This window comes from Borostomias antarcticus, assembly GCF_949987555.1.
Source record: "Borostomias antarcticus genome assembly, chromosome: 14".
In the NCBI taxonomy this organism is placed as follows: Eukaryota; Metazoa; Chordata; class Actinopteri; order Stomiiformes; family Stomiidae; genus Borostomias; species Borostomias antarcticus.
This window is the reverse complement of record NC_140247.1, coordinates 20,359,290-20,381,719: the sequence shown is the minus strand read 5'-3', so window position 1 is coordinate 20,381,719 and position 22,430 is coordinate 20,359,290. Positions and strand designations below refer to the sequence as shown.

The 22,430-nt window shown below is 47.2% G+C and overlaps 2 protein-coding genes across 2 annotated transcripts in view; both read right to left on the bottom strand.

The window, feature by feature from the left end:
• LOC311317655 (carnosine synthase 1-like) overlaps positions 1-22,430 on the bottom strand; it is a gene marked incomplete at both ends in the record, with an annotated part of 81,763 nt that overhangs the window by 12,863 nt on the left and 46,470 nt on the right. The window contains one exon of the mRNA XM_084448737.1: positions 2,913-3,099. Coding sequence (XP_084304863.1) covers positions 2,913-3,099 — 187 coding nt within the window. The remainder of the gene's footprint in view (positions 1-2,912; positions 3,100-22,430) is intronic.
• On the bottom strand, positions 17,834-22,429 carry tmco6 (transmembrane and coiled-coil domains 6). The gene is made up of 12 exons (XM_084448295.1): positions 22,279-22,429; positions 22,005-22,108; positions 21,730-21,839; positions 21,414-21,597; positions 21,197-21,301; positions 20,112-20,200; positions 19,914-20,030; positions 19,695-19,809; positions 19,395-19,575; positions 19,100-19,194; positions 18,681-18,848; positions 17,834-18,155 (listed from the first exon to the last, which is right to left on the bottom strand). Exons 1-12 carry the CDS (start codon positions 22,367-22,369, stop codon positions 18,033-18,035), a joined length of 1,482 nt encoding a protein of 493 aa, XP_084304421.1. The 5' UTR covers positions 22,370-22,429; the 3' UTR covers positions 17,834-18,032.

The following is a 22,430-nucleotide window of genomic DNA, read 5'->3' as shown; positions in this document are numbered from 1 at the left end:
GGGACACTGCTGACCTCAACTGAGGAGGTTGTTGAGCGTTGGAAGGAGCACTTTGAGGAACTCCTGAACCCGACTAATCCACCCTCTACGATCGAGGCAGAGCCGGAAGATGATGGGGGGTCGTCAATTTCCTTGGAGGAGGTCACTGAGGTAGTCAAACAACTCCACAGTGGCAGAGCCCCAGGGACTGATGAGATCCGTCCAGAAATGCTGAAGGCGCTGGGTGTAGAGGGGCTGTCTTGGTTGACACGCCTCTGTAACATTGCGTGGAAGTCTGGGTCAGTGCCGAAGGAGTGGCAGACTGGGGTGGTGGTCCCAATATTCAAAAAAGGGGACCAGAGGGTGTGTGCGAATTATAGAGGCATCACATTACTCAGCCTCCCAGGGAAAGTTTACTCCAAGGTGCTGGAAAGGAGGGTCCGGCCGATAGTCGAACCTCAGATCGAAGAGGAACAATGCGGATTTTGTCATGGTCGTGGAACTACCGACCATCTCTTCACTCTCGCAAGGATCTTGGAGGGGGCTTGGGAGTTTGCCCAACCTGTCTACATGTGTTTTGTGGACTTGGAGAAGGCTTACGACCGGGTCCCTCGAGAGGTCTTGTGGAGGGTTATGCGGGAGTATGGGGTGAGGGGGTCCCTACTTAGGGCCATCCAATCCCTGTACACCCAGAGCGAGAGCTGTGTCCGGGTCCTCGGCAGTAAGTCGTCTTCCTTTCCGGTGGGTGTTGGCCTCCGCCAGGGCTGCGCTTTGTCACCAATCCTGTTTGTGATTTTCATGGACAGGATATCGAAGCGTAGCCGTGGGGAGGTGGGTTTGCAGTTCGGTGAGCTGGGGATCACGTCACTGCTTTTTGCAGATGATGTGGTCCTGATGGCATCAGCTGCCTGCGACCTCCAGCACTCTCTGGATAGGTTCGCAACTGAGTGTGAAGCGGCTGGGATGAGAATAAGCACTTCTAAATCTGAGGCCATGGTTCTCAGCAGGAAACCGGTGGCCTGTCCGCTCCGAGTAGGAAATGAGTCCTTACCCCAAGTGAAGGAGTTCAAGTATCTGGGGGTCTTGTTCACGAGTGAGGGAACCATGGAGAGGGAGTTTGGCCGGAGAATCAGAGCAGCTGGTGCGGTCCTGCAGTCGCTTTACCGCACTGTTGTGACTAAAAGAGAGCTGAGCCAAAAGGCAAAGCTTTCGATCTACCGGTCTATCTTCGTCCCCACCCTCACCTATGGTCATGAAGGATGGGTCATGACCGAAAGAACGAGATCACGGATACAAGCGGCCGAAATGAGTTTTCTCCGGAGGGTGGCTGGGGTCTCCCTGAGAGATCGGGTGAGAAGTTCAGTCATCCGGGAGAGACTCGGAGTAGAGCCGCTGCTCCTTTGCGTCGAAAGGAGCCAGTTGAGGTGGTTCGGGCATCTAGTGAGGATGCCTCCTGGGCGCCTCCCTAGGGAGGTGTTCCAGGCGTGTCCGGCTGGGAGGAGGCCGCGGGGTAGACCCAGGACTAGGTGGCGGGACTACATCTCCGCACTGGCCTGTGAGCGGCTAAAGATTCCCCAGGCAGAGCTGGTTGATGCTGCTAGGGAAAGGGATGTCTGGGGCCCCCTGCTGGAGCTGCTGCCTCCGCGACCCGACCCTGGATAAGCGGATGAAGATGGATGGACACACATACTGTCTCTTGACCGGTGTTTCAACTTTTGTCCATTTCTACTGTAACACACGTAACACACGTATAGGAGTGAAAGCATAGGCCTAAATTGGCTTCAAGCTAGGACGCTAAGAGTCTCCTGTGTGCTGGCGTACTAGGGCACTAAGTGCCTCTTATATATTGTATGTCAAGTTTCTGTCTACAGGATGAGGTTTGTCCGCGGCGTGGTTAGTGGCGTGATGGCGAGACTCCGCCCCCTCATGTCTTAGCAGGTCGCGGACAGTGTAGCCCTCTCTGGGCCACCCACCTGCCTTCATCAGTGAAGACCGTGTGTCTCTACCACACTCAGGGGAGGTGTGTGGTCTGTGGTGTGATGCTACCACTGTAGTCATAAAAGTGTGCCTGTACCTTTAAGAGATCCTGCTCGTGTCCCCAAATTCAAATCCCAACTGACACTCTGAGCAGCCCTTCATTCACTTCAATGTAAAGGCATGCCGGATTCAGACAGCTCTCTCTCAAAAAGTATAAATGTTACAGCTTAGATATTGACACCGTAGGAATCCTGGGAACTTGCTGGACATTTTCTTGTTTAATATGTCTGTGTAGCTTAAAAACTGTAGCCATGGTGACAAGTTAGAAAAAGGGTAAAAATGCAAAATTAGCAGCTCAAAAGCTAGAGTGCGGCACCATACGTTTCAATGGGGAGCGCAGTTGCCGAACAAATCGTCATACTGTGAAACCTATAAGTCACACAGCTTAGATACTTACATGGTACGAATCAGCACAGTTGTGTGAATGTTTTGATGTATAATATGTGTATGAGCTGTTAAAACTGTAGGAGTGCCAGCAGTTTACAAAATGTGTGAATATTTCCAAAGCAACAGCTCCCACCACTCTAAAAACATAACTGGAGATTTTCCCTATTCCCATTCAAGTCAATGGGGAATTTTAAGTCACTAATAAATTAATAGAAATTAAACTATCAAAGATATTGCTTAGCAATATGAAAGCACACGACTCCCGATGAAGCCGGTCGATTTGACATATGACTCGTATGTGTGCAGTTAGAACTGTGGGAGAAGTGCGGCAAACTTTTGGGGTTGCTCTAGATCCAAACCAACAGGGATCAAGAGAGGGAGATGATCATTTCTTCACATTCAAAAGTGCAGCAAGTGTGAAGTTGTGTCGACAGCAGCCTCTAGCTGAGGGCTCTCTGCATGAGTTCTGCAACGCCACACGATGCTGTGCAGCGTTTCACCCTACTGACCGTGTGGCAGGTCCAGTGTACCAGGCAGGTCGACCTCCTTCAAGGCCTTTTGCAGGGTGTCGTAGAGCGCCCCCTCTGGGCCGGAGGACCACGCTGCCCTGGGACCCTCGGTGCCTGCGCAGCCCCGGAGGGAGGAGGGGAGTTGGGGTCGGGGGCCCACTGTGCCGGGGAGAGAGCTGAGAGAAAGCTGCAGGGGAGGGGGGCGGTGTGTGACAGTGGATTAGTAAATCTTCCCTACACTGGCTCCCGGTGGCTGCTCGCATCCAGTTCTGGCACTCTGGCACTAACCTACAGGGCAATGAAAGGAACAGACCCCTCCTACCTCCAGGCCATGGTCAAACTCTATACCCCCTCCTGACCGCTATGCTCTGCTACTTCAGGGCGACTAGTTGCCCCATCACTCCGAGGCCCCTGTGGTCGATCGACACGGTCACGGCTCTGGGCCGCGTTTCCCAGAGGCATCGTTAAGGCATCGTAGCGCTACGTGCTTCTTAAGAACGTCGTTAGGTCCACCTCTAGGTGGCGATGCGTTTCCCAGAACCTTCTTAAGCCAAGGTATACCTTGGCTACGAAGGCTCTGGGAAACAGCTCCACCCAAGGTACATCGTAAATCGCCCTTACGATGTACCTTCCGAAGATACATCGTTAGCCTTCCTTGGAGCCGAAGCGCTGTTTCCCAGAGCCTTCTTAGCCAAGGTATACCACAGCCAAGGGATACGTTACGAAGGGCGGTCGGACCCCATCGTAAGCTGTCCCTTGGCGATGCGCTCCGTTCATCCCGTTATAGTTTTAGCTCGATTAGAGCTAAATTACACTTTTAAAAAGGAGAGTTGCAATACAGCGCACATCTATCTATCCTACCTGCGCGATTCACATCATTAGTGTACACAAAATACAATTAACTTGATGTAATGATGAAAATAATGTCATGGAGCCTACAGAACACATCATGGGAATGTTGTTTTTAAAACTTTTATTGAGCCAAGCAACATACACGACTATCCATAGCCTAATATAATCCACTTTGTGAACAACAACAACATTTTCTTATGTAAAGGGATAATTTGATGACATGACTTTTCTGGCTGTCTTTATATATTGTCAGACAGATATCCTGGCGAATTGATTAATCCAATGAGGCCATCTAGATGAATAGTCAAATATCCTCACACACGCTCCAGAATATTGTAGAAAGCCTTCCCAGAACAGTGGAGGCTGTTATAGCTGCACAGGGGGGACCAACTCCATATGATGCCTATTGATTTAGAATGGGATGTCATGAAAGTTGTAATGTGTAGGTGGCCCAATACTGTTGTCCTTATAGTGAACTTTGCTAACAGATTCACAGTATTTAGTGATCTTACAAATGCTGTTTGTTATATTGTGTGCCTTCTTCAAAACCTCTACTGTTGTAATGTGGCAAGAAACAACAAATATACAGGATAAAGGGAACTTGTTTAATATTGGTTGGGAAAAAACATGGGCAGGTTTGTTCTTCAGACTTTTGTCCTGTAACAGGCTGTCTTTTTCCGGGGTGGGGTTGTTAGACCCATGCCCAACCCCCAACCTGGAGGGCCAGTTGTTGCTTTTCGTCTGGCCTCTACCCTGAACCTGACCGGCATGGTTGAACCTGCTGGGGGGTGACCCCCCACCAATATAGCCTTCATGGTCATGGAGGCACACAAGCCTTCCCACCAAGACAAGGTAGCAACACGTAGGAAGGATGAGTGGTGTGGTGAGTGTATGTAGTGTGTGTGCGCAGTGTACTTTAGTGGGTGGGCAGTGTGTGGTAAGTGTATGTAGTGTGTGTGGTGAGTGTGTGCAGTGTGTGTGGTAAGTGTATGTAGTGTGTGTGGTGAGTGTGTGTAGTGTGTGTGGTAAGTGTATGTAGTGTGTGTGGTGAGTGTGTGCAGTGTGTCTCAGGCATCTGCATCATCTGCAAGGGAGGAAAATTCAATTAGCGACATTGAATGGAATGCATGCAGTGTGGGAATAGACAGAGTATACAAAATATACACTTGGCCTACCTGGAGTTGGCAGAATGATGGGTACTGATATGGAGGGCCACACAAACTGTGCCTCTGCTAGGGCCTGCTGCCTGTTCTGCAGGTCCAGCCTCTCACGCTGCACACCCAGCCTCTGCCTCCCCACCTCCAGGAGCTCCTCGCTGCAGTCGCACCTCGCATCCGTGGTGTTCAGCTGCCTCTCACGGGGGGAGGGGGGGGGGGACGTCATGGGGTGTGTGGGGGGAGAGCGTGTCGACGGGGTGGAGCAGTCTGACTGCGCTGGGGTCTCCTCTCCAGAGGACTGGGAGGCTTGGGGTGATTCAGCTGAGGGCTGGGAGGCTTGGGGTGATTCAGCTGAGGGCTGGATGTTGGAGGGGCCCTCTCCAGACTCCAAATCAAGGCCACCAGTGATGCCTTGGGAGGCTGTGAGGCCGATGATCGATAGGGCCTTCTCCTCCTCCGGGGTGAGGGAAGGCACGGTGCTCTGCCTCTCGGCGCACTGCCGCCCCCCGGCTTTTGGCCTGACTGGCGAAGTCCTGCCATTTCTTGCTGACGACTGTCCACTCCCTGGGTGGCCCAGGAGTGGAAGCAGCCATCCGCGCTGCAATGCTCTCCCATGCAGCCTTCTTCAATGGGCTATATGCACAACTCCAGTAGGCTACTTCCTGAAATTAGACATGCTTCTTTATTTCCTGTCTTACACTATTGGATGAAATGATTATTCAGGAATTCCTGAATAATCATTTCATCCAAAGTGTAGGACAGGAAATAGAGAAGCATGTCTAATTTCAGGAAGTAGCCTACTGGAGTTGTGCATAGGGCCTACTGGTAGCTGCCAAACAGGACGGCCTTCGGCTGCTCCACCTCGTCCAGGATGATCACTAGTTATTCTTTGGTGAACGCTATCACACGCTTCCTCTTCATATCTGCCATGTCGCTCAATATGTGCAGTTACCCTTGTTTTTTTTATAGGCCACATGCGCCAACACCGGTGCCTGATAGATTAAATTAGTCATCGTATCCGCGCGAATTCTAACGTGGGAATGCTACTGCCACAGGGGCAATTTATATGGGCATTATACCTTTGGTTGTATGATAACTAAATCAGTGGTCATTTTGCTATCATCATTGCCTATCATCATTAAAGTATTTTTCCTGGCCTTTCAAGACATCCCTGATGGGGCTTATATGTCCCGATCCGATCTATGCTCTTTCTTGGATATTTTATTTGATGTAATGTAATTTGATGTATGAATTGGGACTATCACGAGGTCTCGCTTTGACTCTTAAATACATTAGCAGATGAGCTTTCGGAGGCATAGCTTCCTTTTTGGTAATATTTAGACTGAAATAAAATAATTAAGACAGCACGTATTATATTAGATATGAAGAGGAAGCGTGTGATAGCGTTCACCAAAGAATAACTAGTGATCATGCTGGACGAGGTGGAGCAGCCGAAGGCCGTCCTGTTTGGCGGCTACCAGTAGAGCCTACTGTATGCACAACTCCAGTAGACAACTTCCTGAAATTAGACATGCTTCTCTATTTCCTGTCCTACCCTTTGGATGAAATGATTATACAGGAATTCCTGAATAATCATTTCATCCAATAGTGTAAGACAGGAAATAAAGAAGCATGTCTAATTTCAGGAAGTAGCCTACTGGAGTTGTGCATATAGCCCATTGAAGAAGGCTGCATGGGCGAGCATTGCAGCGCGGATGGCTGCTTCCACTCCTGGGCCACCCAGGGAGTGGACAGTCGTCAGCAAGAAATGGCAGGACTTCGCCAGTCAGGCCAAAAGCCGGGGGGCGGCAGTGCGCCGAGAGGCAGAGCACCGTGCCTTCCCTCACCCCGGAGGAGGAGAAGGCCCTATCAATCATCGGCCTCACAGCCTCCCAAGGTATCACACTGGTGGCCTTGATTTGGAGTCTGGAGAGGGCCCCTCCAACATCCAGCCCTCAGCTGAATCACCCCAAGCCTCCCAGCACTCAGCTGAATCACCCCAAGCCTCCCAGTCCTCTGGAGAGGAGACCCCAGCGCGGTCAGACTGCTCCACCCCGTCGACACGCTCTCCCCCCACACACCCCATGACGTCCCCCCCCCCCGCCCCCCGTGAGAGGCAGCTGAACACCACGGATCTGAGGTGCGACTGCAGCGAGGAGCTCCTGGAGGTGTAGAGACAGAGGCTGGGTGTGCAGCGTGAGAGGCTGGACCTGCAGAACAGGCAGCAGGCCCTAGCAGAGGCACAGTTTGTGAGGCCCTCCATATCAGTGCCCATCATTCTGCCAACTCCAGGTAGGCTAAGTGTGTATTTTGTATACTCTGTCTATTCCCACACTGCATGCATTCCATTCAATGTCGCTAATTGAATTTTCCTCCCTTGCAGATGATGCAGATGCCTGAGACACACTGCACACACTCACCACACACACTACATACACTTACCACACACACTAGACACACTCACCACACACACTACATACACTTACCACACACACTGCACACACTCACCACACACACTACATACACTTACCACACACTGCCCACCCACTACAGTACACTGCGCACACACACTACATACACTCACCACACCACTCATCCTTCCTACGTGTTGCTACCTTGTCGTGATGGGAAGGCTTGTGTGCCTCCATGACCATGAAGGCTATATTGGTGCGGGGTCACCCCCCAGCAGGTTCAACCATGCCGGGCAGGTTCAGGGTAGAGGCCAGACGAAAAGCAACAACTGGCCCTCCAGGTTGGGGGTTGGGCATGGGTCTAACAACCCAGCCCCGGAAAAAGACAGCCTGTTACAGGACAAAAGTCTGAAGAACAAACCTGCCCATGTTTTTTCCCAACCAATATTAAACAAGTTCCCTTTATCTTGTATATTTGTCGTTTCTTGCCACATTACAACAGTAGAGGTTTTGAAGAAGGCACACAATATAACAAACAGCATTTGTAAGATCACTAAATACTGTGAATCTGTTAGCAAAGTACACTATAAGGACAACAGTATTGGGCCACCTACACATTACAACTTTCATGACATCCCATTCTAAATGAATAGGCATCATATGGAGTTGGTCCCCCCTGTGCAGCAATAACAGCCTCCACTGTTCTGGGAAGGCTTTCTACAATATTCTGGAGCGTGTGTGAGGATATTTGACTATTCATCTAGATGGCATCATTGGATTAATCAATTCGCCAGGATATCTGTCTGACAATATATAAAGACAGACAGAAAAGTCATGTCATCAAATGATCCCTTTACATAAGAAAATGTTGTTGTTGTTGTTCACAAAGTGGATTATATTAGGCTATGGATAGTCGTATATGTTGCTTGGCTCAATAAAAGTTTTAAAAACAACATTCCCATGATGTGTTCTGTAGGCTCCATGACAAATTATTTTCATCATTCAAGTTAATTGTATTTTGTGTACACTAATGATGTGAATCGCGCAGGTAGGATAGATAGATGTGCGCTGTATTGCAACTCTCCTTTTTAAAAGTGTAATTTTGCTCTAATCGAGCTAAAACTATAACGGGATGAACGGAGCGCATCGCCAAGGGACAGCTTACGATGGGGTCCGACCGCCCTTCGTAACGTATCCCTTGGCTGTGGTATACCTTGGCTAAGAAGGCTCTGGGAACCAGCGCTTCGGCTCCAAGGAAGGCTAACGATGTATCTTCGGAAGGTACATCGTAAGGGCGTGAGTGACAGCACAGCTGAAGAGAAGGAAAGGAAGCCAGAAAAGGAAGCCAGAAAAGAATGCTTCAAATGATAAGTGTTCATTTTGTTATGAAAGCCATTCCATAGCTACCTGCCAGCGACTAAAAGCACGGTCACATGATGACAAAGTTGAATTTGTTAAGAATAATGGACTATGTTTTGGATGCTTGACTAAAGGACACCTCAGTAAAGACTGTAAACGTTGAATGACATGTCAAACCTGTCAGAAAAGACATAACGAGAGCAAGAAAATTGATGGTGCAAAGGGTGACTCGAGAAGCAAAGAGCCCTGCAGCAAAGAAGGAAGAAACCACTGTCAGTGCACTTGTCTCAATGGCAACTGGGAACCATACCGGGGCTGGTAAAGAATGCACACTCGCTATAGTTCCAGTGCAAGTGAAACTTGAGAAAAGTAACCAGACCGCAACAACATATGCTTTCCTGGACCCAGGCAGTTCAGCCACATTCTGTACTGAGAAGCTCATGAAACTTCTGGATGCCAAAGGAAAAGGGACGAGGATACTCTTAAGAACCATGGGCCAAGAAAAGCTAGTCGAAAGCTATGAAGTAACTGGACTTGAAGTAGGCCATATTGAAGGAGGCTCCTTCATCTCACAGCCAAAGGTCTACACCCAGAGAACAATACCCGTCACTAAAGACAACATCTTAACTTCTCAGGACATCAAGAGATGGTCATACTTGAGTGAGATACGTTTGACAGAAGTTGACTCTGATGTGGAGCTCTTGATCGGAGTGAATGCTCCAAAGGCTATGGAACCCTGGCAAGTCATAAATAGCCAAAAGGATGGACCATATGTGGTTAGAACCCTTTTAGGATGGGTGGTAAATGGGCCACTCAATGGTTGCGCCGCTGCTCAGGATGTGGGTCGTCAGAAGGTATTGGCTAATCGGATCTCAGTTGCCAGTTTGGAGGAAGTTCACATACAGCAATATAACCACAACTTCTCAGAAAAGCAGTACGAAGGAAAAAGTGGAGGACCGCAAGTTCATAGACATTGTATCAAACTCAGTAAGTTTTGAGGATGACCACTACTACTTGCCGTTACCTTTTCGTAAAGAGGTAGTAGCCATGCCAAACAACCGACACATGGCAGAGCAAAGGACTCTTCATCTCCTCAAAAGGTTCAAGAGAGACGATCAATTCTTGACAGAATACAGAGACTTCATGAACGACATAATCAAGAAAGGTCATGCGGAGAAAGTACCTGAAGTCCAAGTCATACAGGAGGAAGGAAAGATATGATACATACCCCACCATGGGGTCTACCATAAACAAAAACAAACGATCAGAGTCATATTTGATTGTACTGCATCGTATTGAGGCACATCCCTTAACACTGAGCTTCTACAGGGCCCAGATCTGTCCAACACACTCCTGGGAGTTCTTCTCAGATTCCGTCAACAAAAGGTGGCCATGATGGCGGACATTGAGGGGATGTTCCACCAAGTAAAGGTCCGGCCGGATCATGTTGACTATCTGCGTTTTCTATGGTGGCCAGATGGCAATACTGATATGAAATTGGAAGTGTATAGAATGACAGTCCATCTGTTTGAAGCCATATCATCCCTGAGCTGTGCCAACTTTGCGCTTCAGAGAACCGTGGATGATAATAAGGACAAGTATGAAGAAGAGGCAGTAACTACAATCAAAAAATAACTTATATGTTGATGATTGTCTGAAATCGGTAGCCACAGAAGAGCAGGCTGTAATGCTGGTAAAGGAACTCTATAAAGGAAATATTTGTGCTGAAGGTAGGTTCAAGTTGACGAAGTGGGTCAGCAGTAGTCGAACAGTGCTGGCTTCAATCCCAAGAGAGGACAAAGCAAAACAGATGAAAGAACTGGATCTGGATCGTGAAAGGCTTCCTGTTGAAAGAACACTGGGAATACAGTGGAACATTGAGAATTATGTTTTCACTTTTCAGATCAATGTGAAAACCCAGCCCCTTACCAGAAGAGGTCTTCTCTTGATGGTCAGTTTGGTGTACGATACGTTTGGCTTTCTGTCTCCATTTGTGCTGAAAGAAAAACTGATACTCCAAGAACTCTGTCGCTTGAAATATGGATGGGATGAAGCTTTTGGCGAGCTCAAGACAGCACAACTCCATCACTTCAGTGACGCTAGCGAGCTTGGCTATGGCACTGCAAGCTACCTCAGGATGACAAACAAGAAAGATGACATTCACACTGTACTCGTCATGGCAAAAGCAAGAGTTACTCCGTTAAAGCAGATCACGATTCCTAGACTGGAACTTGCTGCAGCAACCTTGTCTGTACATGTAGACAGAATGTTGAAGACCGAATTGCAGATCAGGATGGAAGATTCTGTATTCTGGACATACAGCCAATCGGTGCTGAAGTACATAAACAATGAGACAAAGAGGTTCCAAACATTTGTAGCAAACAGGATATCCGTGATTCGTGAACTGTCCAGTCCATCGCAATGGAGATATGTGCGCTCTGCACAAAACCCAGCTGACGATGCCTCAAGGGATTCAAATGTGGAGGTCTTCCTGAACAACAAAAGATGGCTGAAGGGTCCGGACTACCTGTCAAAACCAGAAGCGGAGTGGCCAAAGATCCCAAAGGAGGTCACAAACTCCCTCTCCTCCAGTGATATAGAGGTTCGAAAAGAGTTGACCGTCAGCAGTATCTGTGTAGAAGAAAAGAAACCTATGACCAGGCTCATTGCATACTTTTCAGACTGGATTAAACTCAAAAAGGCTCTTGCATGGATGCTCAAACTGAAGGGAGTACTCAGACAGTTGAGTAAAGGGAAACATGGCATCAGTAAACAAACCGACTCCGTGAAAGAACAGATGGAGAAATTCAAGATGACTCTTGGACCCCCCAATGTCTCTCAGTAGAGGACTTGGAGGAAGCAGAGAGAGACCTTATCCACTACACACAAGAGCAATACTTCAAAGAAGAAGTTGGTCTTTTGAAGGAAGGCAAGAGCTGTACTAAGACAAGCTCAATCAAGAAAGTGGACCCAATTATGGAGAACGGAATCCTCAGAGTTCGGGGGGCGATTAAGCAAGGCCGCTATGCCGATGGACTTGAAACATCCCATGATCATCCCCAAGGACTCCCACATCTCCCAGGTTCTGTTGAAACACATTCACAAGCAAGTGGGCCACTCTGGCCGAAACTACATGCTGTTTAGACTAAGGCAACACTACTGGATGTTTTGTGCCAACTCCCTCGCAAGAAGAACAATCAGGAACTGTGTATTCTGTCGACGCTTGCAAGCCAGAGTAGGTGAGAAAAAGATGGTTGACCTTCCCCAAGATTGTGTCTCAACAGATCTGCCCCCCTTTACTCATGTGGGTGTCGACTATTTCGGACCCATAGAGGTCAAAAGAGGTTGTGCTTGTGTCAAGCGGTGGAGAGTCATCTTTACCTGCCTCGTGATCAGAGCGGTTCACCTTGAAGTTGCGAGTCACTTGGATACAAATTCATGCATCAATGCACTCAGAAGATTCATCTGCAGAAGAGGTCCAGTGACAAGTATCCGATCAGATCAAGGCACCAATTTCGTTGGAACACAAAAAGAACTTGGAGAAGCACTTAAAGAGCTGAATCATGAGAAGATCCAAAAGGCTTTGTTGACAGAAGGAATAAAATGGACATTAAACCCTCCCTCAGGAGCCCATCACGGTGGTGTCTGGGAGAGGCTAATCAGACTGGTAAAGAAAATCTTCAGTTCTGTCGTTAAAGAGCAAACATTGGATGACGAAGCTCTACAAACTGTTTTCTGTGAAGTGGAACTGATCATGAATGACAGGCCTATTACAAGTGTCTCAAATGATCCTAACGACTTGGAGGCCCTCACCCCGAATCACCTGCTGCAGTCGAAAGGGAAACCAGTTATGCCACCGGGACTTTTCCGGAAAGAGGACCTATATTGCAAGAGGAGATGGAAACAAGTCCAATACATCGTAGACCTCTTCTGGAAAAGATGGATCCGAGAATAACTGCCGCTCATGCAGGAGAGAAATAAGTGGAACAACCCAAAAATAATCTTTTCACCTGGTGATCTCATCGTTATTGTGGATGACACGGCCCCCAACACTCGTGGCTAATGGGACGCATAGTGAAGACGTTGCCAGACAGTAAAGGCTTTGTCCGAAGTGTCCTAGTCAAGACCAAGACCAATGTCCTCCAAAGACCCATCAGTAAACTATGTTTGCTGATAGAAGCCACAGGCTGAAAAGAGACTTTATGCACCTTTTTGTGTTTTTTTTGTTGTTTTGTTAGTTTGGCTCCATGATTTTTTGAAGACATAATTGTTCCGTCAACAATTAAGGGCAGGAATGTTGGAGCCCAAAATATTTGTGTTGCTAGTCATAAGACTTCCCATTGAGTTATAGTTACAAGTCATGATAAAGACAAACTTTTATTTTGAAAGTTGGTTCCTCCCAACGAGCCAAGCGCGAGATTATGAGGAAGTCATTTTCTGTAGGGATGGGCGGACGATGCCTTATGAAGCTTTGGGGCTTCTTCCTGATTGTGTCGGGAAAAGAGCTGAAGCTCCGATTGAAAACAGAGAGCACAGTAACATCTGGTGGTTTGCAGAAATCATAGCAGCCATTGCAACTGTAGCCTAGTAGACTACTGCACACTAGTATGTTCATTGTGATCTTGTGAGAACTGTGTTCACTGATTGAAAGAGCTGCAATAAATATATAATGGTATGTGAATATGCACACTTGGTGCCTCCATCATTGCAGAATCGCTTTACAAACATGTGCCACGCTGTCAGAGGTTGCGCCAAAACGTTCAAAGCTTTGAAAGCTTTTTGGGTACATCAATGACGTTTGAAGCAGCACCAAGCTTCAGACGTCATCAATTACGTGGTCATCGTTTTTCGACACAAACTCGGGCACATTGTTTCGGCACAGTGCGCTTCACATTGAGGACCGAAGCTTCGGTGTCGTATATGTCCCATCACTACTTTTCTGTCGGGAGGGGTGACACTAACGTGTGAAGGCGACACAGTTTTCAACCACACACACACACACACACACACACACACACACACACACACACACACACACACACACACACACACACATACACACAGAGATTGATTCTTGCGAAGGATGTTTTGTTTTTGTTTTGTTTGAAACTTTGTACATACAGTATATCTTCTACTGATCACACACAAAGCATTTTGAGAATACTTAGATCCATCGGATAGGCCGGTGCTCAGCCTATGGAAACAGAAGAGAATCAACGAACTGGGGCGTTGAAACTACGTTCACACATGCTGGGTTGGTGATTAAATTGAATTATTTGATAGCCATCACAATCGGAAGTGGCAGAAGATGTGTGTGTTATGGGTGGGTGGGTGTTTACACTGATAATTTGAAGCAATAGGACACCCTTTTCACTCTCAGTTTGTCCCTCATTCTCTACTCATCTGTTTTCCCAACACCGGGAGTGTTTTTGTACTTCCTCAGACATTCCTGTCCTACAGTTACTGACCTACACCTGAGCAGAGCATGAGGTCAGCATAGAAAGACGTGTCACAGGTGAGATTCAAACCACTGCCCTTCTGTGTGTGACCTCAAACATCTACCATTTGACCAATGACGAATTCTTCCGTTTGAAGGATATTAAGCCTTTTTTTCCCATGTCACCCTGTGGACCTAAGGACCTACTGTAACACACCTCACAACAACTGTAAGTGTGGACAATAAAACAATAGCCAGTGTATTCCCATGTACAGTACACAGTAGGAAATAAAAGCTATAAATAGTAATTCTCTCTCTCTCTCTCACACACACACACACTCTCTCTCTCTCTCTCTCTCACACACACACACAAGAACAAACACTAACCACAACCGATAAATCAGAACTGAGGCTATATAACCACAAATTCATACACACATGCGCGTGCACACACACATGCGCGCACATGCACACACACACACACACACACACACACACACACACACACACACACACACACACAAACACACACACACACACACACAGACATAGCTACATAACTTGGCTACATAACTGTAAGAGAATGACATTGCAGAACTTTCACTTTTTTTCACTTTAATCTAGCAAACAAAATATATACTAATCTTTTATCACCATCTGACAGGGAACACAAAAAAACAAAAAAACATGACACTAAAAAAGCAACATGACTTTAAAAAAGCAAGACATTAAAAAAGCATTATACAAGTAATTACATTACTTTCTAAAATCTAAATATATGCGTTTTATTACATACAAATACATTCGTATAAATATAAGCATATAGGTTAACTTTGTCTCCTCTATTGAACTCACCATGGTGACTGCAGTGACCAAGAGGCAACCTGGAAATGACAGAGAAAGAGAGAGAGAGAGAGAGAGGGGGGGGGATAGAGAGAGAGGGGGGGGGGGATAGAGAGAGAGATAGATGGAGTGAGGGAGAGAGAGGGAGAGAGAGAGGGAGGGAGAGAGAGAGAGAGAGGCAAAGTATGATGGTACGGAAAAGAGAGGGAGGGAAATGAAATGACTTGGAGCAGGGAGAGAGGGGAGGAGCAGAGAATAAGAAAAGCAGGGTAGATTATAGAGAAGCAGGATAGATTATAACTGAAGATCTGCAGCCAGGCTGGTCAGTTGAGAGAGCGCCCAGGGCAATCTGTGCTCCACAATTTAAGGGAGAAGAGTACGACTCCCCCTTTCCTGTCCACAAATCTGGACTTTCAGGTGTGTGTCGTAACGTTCCCCAGGACATAGACCACTGTGGAGCTTGTCCTTTCCATCTCACCCTGAGTGTAAAGATGATCACATTACCAGACCCCTTAGGCTACCTGTCCGAACACATTCCATATCAAAGCGCATTGTGTTGCCTCTGGGTATGAAATGCGCTATATAAATAAAGCTTTGATTGATTGATTGATCCTTTGTAGCCCCAACCCCAAAGATTACCAGATGACCAGGCCACTCAGGCTACCTGTCTGAGCACATTCCAAACGACCCCAGCCCTCTGTCTATCCCTGTGACATATAGAACAATTAAACATTACACACCGTCCGTTGTCCAGAACTAATTTTTACCCTTACACCAGTAAGATCACTTTCATACCCAGAATCTTCTTATTTTTAAATATTCCACTTAAGAAAACAATACACACTTTTTAAAGCAGACCGAGCAGATCAACTGGTTCATATAACTCCGTGGATGTAAGAGAACACGACTTGACTAGCTCCTCTTCCAGAGGTGTGGACACTTTTGATGACTTTAGACTCGACTTGACAAAATCAAAAGACTTGGACTTGAACTCCAATGACTTGTGGCTTCACTTGGACCTGAGCCTATTGACTTGTGTGCCATGAATAATTCATTTCCTGAATCAACTAACATTAATGCTATTCATTCCCAGCAAGCACCAATCTGACAGCATCGAATCAAGTTGCAGGAGAGAACCATGAATTACTGAGCGCAATATGACTTGTTTAGGACTTGAAACTCACCGTTTGTTGAGAGAACCATGAATTACTGAGCGCAATATGACTTGTTTAGGACTTGAAACTCACCATTTGTTGTTTGACTTGTTTGACTTGTACAGCACTTTGGTCAACTTTGTTGTTTTTAAATGTGCTCTATAAATAAAGTGGTATGGTATGGTATGGTTTAGGACTTGGGACTTGGGACTTGTCATTCTTTACTTGAGACTTACAAAACAATGACTTGGTCCCTCCTCTGTCCTCTTCTGGTGGATGTGACAGGACAGAGTGGACAGATGGACACTCCCTGTGTTATCAGGTGCCGTACCTGATAGAGATTTGAATAAATGTTGAAATAAATGAACAGTGCACTGGGAGGAGCCCTCAGGATTGGTTCTGGTGAGGCTTTTCCACCTTAGCGGCACTCAAAGCGCTTTACAATGGCCTCATTCACCCATTCACACAACAATGGCGGCAGCTGACATGCAAGGTGTTAACCTTCTCATTGGGAGCAATTTGGGGTTAGGTGTCTTGCTCAAGGACACTTCAACATGTGGACAGTCGACAAACCGCTGACCCTTCGATCATTGAACGACCTGTTCCTAATTATAATGATTGACCTCTGAGTACTGTATGGCTGTAGCTGGAGCTTTCTGTAAGAAATGGTGTCCCTCCTCCATAGACTTATGAGATAAAGATGACATTCCATGTGCCAAACAGCAATTGTTTTGGTTAGCGCCAAGGTGGCGTAGCTTATCTTGACCAAACAAGGCCACAGAAGAGACCAGAAAGACAGTCTTATCGGAGAAGAGACGAGGGGGGGGGGGGACACCCGAACCATAAGAACGTTGCAACGAGACCAATGCTTTGATTTGAGTTCAGACAGCATACAAAGAGGTCAACTGTACATTAGACTATATGCCATTGTCTTTTGTATGTCAAACCTTCTGGAATAAACAGCTTTTGATGTCGCTCAAATCCCGTGTTGGAGAGATTCATTTGGAATACATCAGAACAAGGAGACACTGGACTGTGTGGTATTATGTGAGATTGGGGGCCGTCTTTTATTGTCATCAAAACAAAACGCAGAGCTTAATAAGGACAATGATAAAAGACAACTAAAGTCAACACAACTGAGCTACAGCCGCCCCAGGCTGTGTTTGACAACTGGCTCTAGACATTCTTTGGCTCAACAACCAAGATAAAAGTACCAGTTGAATCGTTATCTTAATGGATGATGAAGACTGTATGAGTCACTAATATAATCAGGAAATAAATCATTTCTCTTGACTTTGTTTGACGGAAAGGGTGAGGGAAAATATTAAGTCGAATCCAATGCAATAAAAATCTCTCCAAGTAAAAATAGAAATGTGCTCCGTCCATATCATAATCATACTGTATAATAAAACAATCTCTAAGTGAAATATTACAGGCTAAAAAAGGACTGGAATTTCAAATAAGCACCGGAACTCTTAAAAGTCTTTTGCCCTAACAAGGTGTACAGCTTTGATACATTCTCTACTGTAGCTGTACTTCAGACATGTGCTGATCACTCAGCATCTCAGGACTCCAACCTGCTCTCAAACAGCCTCATACATACTGTACTGGGGGGGAAGGGAGGGAATTAAGTAACTTTGAACAAATGTGGGAATTTTCATGTGGATGTGTGGTAGAATGACAGAATGAGGCTAGTGACATTTTCAGTTGTACATTGATCAACGCTATCATTTTATTTATAAAGGTATAAAAATAACTTACTTTACAGTCATTTCATGGCGGAAATGATATCACTTCAAAGTTCAAATGAAAAACTTTATTAACTACACCACTGCAGCATATGGGATGACAACAATCTGGGCTGATTCTCGAAAGCCTCGCACCCCTCAATGTATTGGGGTCAGGGGTTAATGGGGGGTCAGGTGGTTCTCCAGGAGGTACGTGGCTCTTTGGCGCAGTTCTCCCTCGCCGTTATACTGTAAAGCCTCCAGCAGGGGGAGCCCACTCTGCCTCGCAAACTCCTCCGCCGTCTAGGAAGACAAGATCAGCCAATCATCAACCAGACACTGATGAAAAACCAGTAATGGTTTGAGACCGGTATAGGTCTTAACTTTTACGGTATAGATCAGCTAAGTCTCCCGTCGCTCGAGGCATGTGAGTTTGGCGTCTGAGGTGACCAGCTCAGTTCCTGAGACCTTCAGAGTGCTGTCACTCCCGTGTTTGGTTTTCAGGTAGGCCATGTTTCCGCATGGCATATCAAGTCATTGTGTACTTTGCATGCGTGTTTTAATGTCTTATCCCAGGCGATTTACCCACAAACCCATGAGTGATTGGACTTGGGACTCTTTATGCTGCTAGCACCTCAAGAGTCATTGTGTACTTTGCATAAACCAGTAGAGACGTTTAATGTTGAAAAGAGGTCAGTGACAAACCTCTATGAAATGGACTACACACATACAGAAGAGTAATTACATTCAACATAATGGATTGTGTAACACCCACAGGCACAATCTAGTCATGCATGGCAGCCATCTTGTGTGTGGTGCTGACCGTACCTCAGGACTGCTGGCCAGCAACATGAGCAGCACCTCCAGACTGAGGGTCACCATTTCCTGGTCGGCCATCTTGAGCGTGGCGCAGAGTGCCGGCAGCAGACCTGCCTTGACCAGCTGGATACAGTAGTCCCTTCCTTTGTGGGCCACGTTACCCAGAATCCTCAGGACCTGCCACAGCCAGAGAAGTGGGGGAAGATGAGGAGGGAGTTCTAGATCGGTAGTAGCAATCGTTCCGTTTTTATTTCAAATGAAAACCAGAGAATCCCTTCAGCACCAGCGATTTCCTGCACCCCCTGCAGCACGCTCTGCGCTCTTTTGTTCTAGAACTGATAATCCAGTATTCCAGCTCAATATCCACTCGCTCCCTTTGAATATACACTTTTGAATAAATAAACCAGCGGTCTCTGTGTCTGACTGACCATAGTGTTGATGCCCTGAGAGAAAGGCAGCAGCTGGATAAGCCCAGGGACCAGGTTAAGGAACAGCAGAGCTGAGCAGAACACACTGGAGTCAGCTGTGTGAGAGAGAGAAAGGGGGGGGGGGGAGAGAGAGAGAGAGAGAAACGTGAATACTGAGGCAACTGATGAAATTATCAGTGAAAATCCAACTGTCTAGGGTAAGATTTCCAAACCAGCCAATAAAGGCACCCCATGCCACCTGTGCTCCAATGGCTGATTGGTTCACTGACAGAGGCACAAGGCCTCTGGGCATCACCTGTGAGGTTGTTGAGGACCCAGGCGCTCTCTCTGGACAGGGCTGGCTGGCTCCGGAGGAAGGCCTGAGCAAACGCACACAGAGCAGCCAGGAAACGGGCATCTCTCAGCTGGGGCTCCAGCTCCCTTGGTGGCGTGAAGGACAACAGGTTTCCTACACAGCGCAGCAAAGGCCAGATCAACTGTGGAGAGAGAAGGGAAAGATACAGACATAATGACTGGGAGGAACATCTTGATACATAATGGTTATATGATATCATCACTGTCAAGTTTACTTTGCAAAAAAGCTGTTTTGATCTACCAGCTCTACGCCCTCCTCTTTGTCCCCTTCAGCCACAGCGCCGCCAAGCGTCACCAGGAGGGAACTGCACCGTACCAGGGCCCCTTGATCCAGCAGAGCCCTGTTGTCCACACCGCTATAGAACGAAGGAGACGTCACACGAGCGACCATCGTTTGATACTGAGCTGTGGAGTCTGGCAAACTTCGAATGTAAAACAAGGGAGTTTGGGCCAGTCTTGCCTGCAGGTGAGGTAATGTAGGCACCAGGCGCACTCGATGGCAGGGCCCGGTCCGAACTTGGGATCTGGAGTCAGCACCGAGAGGAGCTGGTGGACCAGCCCTGAAGCCAGGACCATCCTAGAGACGAGACAGGGATGTGACTGCCAGTAAGCGAGGAGTGAATTAGCGTTGAGGTACTGAACGCGGTCGATGACTTACGGGACGACGGTCTCCGGGGCGTCCTTCGCTTGGAGGAGCTGGGAGAGGGTGAACCCTGCGGCTTCAACCACGGCTAGAGGGCTCTGGATCTGGACATGAACACATTAACACACACACACACAAGAGTAGGAACTATTTACTCTACAAGGAAATAAATGGGTAGTCAATTGATAGTCTCGCGATACCAGACTTTCGGGATCTTGCCTCCGAACGTCTGGAGACATCTTCACTGAAAACTGCCGCTAGAACAGCACCGAAAAGCGATGCTACCAATGAGAGCCACTGCCTACACCTCCTCTAGGGTGAAGGACCCGCCTTACTGGAAATAATGTCCTCCAAACAAACTGGAGTAGAGAATCAAAACAAAACATTCACTGCTCCATTAGGAAGGACCGCCCTAAAGACGTTGGATTATTTCGATAATGCAGGTTCTCAAATTGTTTCCATCCACTTTTAGCGATGAAATCTGTACGAATGTCTTCAGTCTCTAGTTCAGCGCAGCGTTTAGAGACTGACTCGTGAGTCTAGTCAATTGACAGCTCAAAGCAGTCAGTCACTCAACCATCATATCATCATGTATATTTGACCAGCACATGAAGGTTCTAGTTTATCATGTATATTTAATCACCACATGTACACAGGTTCTAGTTCCTATCTTCATGTATATTTGACCAGCACATGGAGGTTCTAGTTCTCATCTTCATGTATATTTGACCAGCACATGGAGGTTCCAGTTCTCATCTTCATGTATATTTGACCAGCACATGCAGGTTCTAGTTCTCATCTTCATGTATATTTGACCAGCACATGGAGGTTCTAGTTCCTATCTTCATGTATATTTGACCAGCACATGGAGGTTCTAGTTCCTATCTTCATGTATATTTGACCAGCACATGCAGGTTCTAGTTCTCTACTTCATGTATATTTGACCAGCACATGCAGGTTCTAGTTCTCATCTTCATGTATATTTGACCAGCACATGCAGGTTCTAGTTCCTATCTTCATGTATATTTGACCAGCACATGCAGGTTCTAGTTCTCATCTTCATGTATATTTGACCAGCACATGTAGGTACCAGTTCCTACCCGGATGCAGCTGGCCAGTGCAGGTATGATGCCCTGAGCCAGCAGCTTCTCTCTCACAGCATCACTGTCTGGACACAGGTTTCCCAATGTGTAGAGGCAAAGCTCCTGTCAAAGGAACACACACAACACCAGGCAAACACACATGAGACCAAAAAAAACCAACATCACCATACAAAGTAGTTTCACAACAGTAGCTTGTGCGTGTGTTGGTGCTGACCGTGAACTTGGCGCTCTGCCCAGACAGGTAGGTCAGCAGGTAGGGCGTGGCGGGCAGGCAGGCGGGGCCCACATCGGGGTGAACAGAGAGAGACAGCTGGTGGAGGCACCTCACCGCCTCCAGGCGACTCTGGGCATCCAGACCACTGAGAAGCCCCACCAAGGCATGCATACTGTTCTCCTGCCTGAAGACATAGATACAGAAACACGCACACACACGGGCAGAGAACAGTGGAAAGAATTAGCCTGTTATTTGACGACAGCGAGTTAGACTAGGGCTTTGATGCCAACCCCAGGATATACAACAGCCTTCTTACTTAATGAAGAGGATCTGTGCCGACGGGTTCCGCAGGGCCTTCCTCAGTGTTCTCAGATTACCCTCTCTCTCCTCCCCACCGTGCTGGACTTTCCAGAACAACTCCACCACCTGACGCAGAGAAAGAACATGGAGAACTAAACAGGAGTGGTTTGTTTTGCCATATTAGTATTCCTGGAGTAGGCCTGTTCCTTTAATAGCATCGTCAATAGACCCTTCACTAACAGAACATTCTAGCCCAGAACTAGGCTCCACGCCTGGGCAACCAGACCATACCTGATCACTGCGCTCCGTGTCCATGGAGCTCTCTTCCTCCTCCTCTTCATTCAGTAGCGGTCTCTTGCTGACCAGTTGTCGGTCTTTCCGGGCCTGCCGCAGCACTCCAGACAGATAGTGACAATTTGTTTCAACCACGATCCAAGATGTTGTAGCTAAACTGCCCCATGATGAGTGAGGTCGTTCTTAGATTGAGCCACAGCCGGCTAGCTAACTAGCTTCTGTAGCTCGCTAGAATCTAACCCAACAGCAGCAAGTTGGCATGGTCATTTACCTTTCTCATGGTCGCGCCTCTTCAACTTCAACTCTTCCACGCTGCTCCCTTTGCGACCAGCCTTGTGACGAACTGCGTTTAATCTCCACATTATAGTTGGTTGCGATAGCTCAGTAAACTAAAGATCGCCCACATAGCTTCGGGTATTTTGT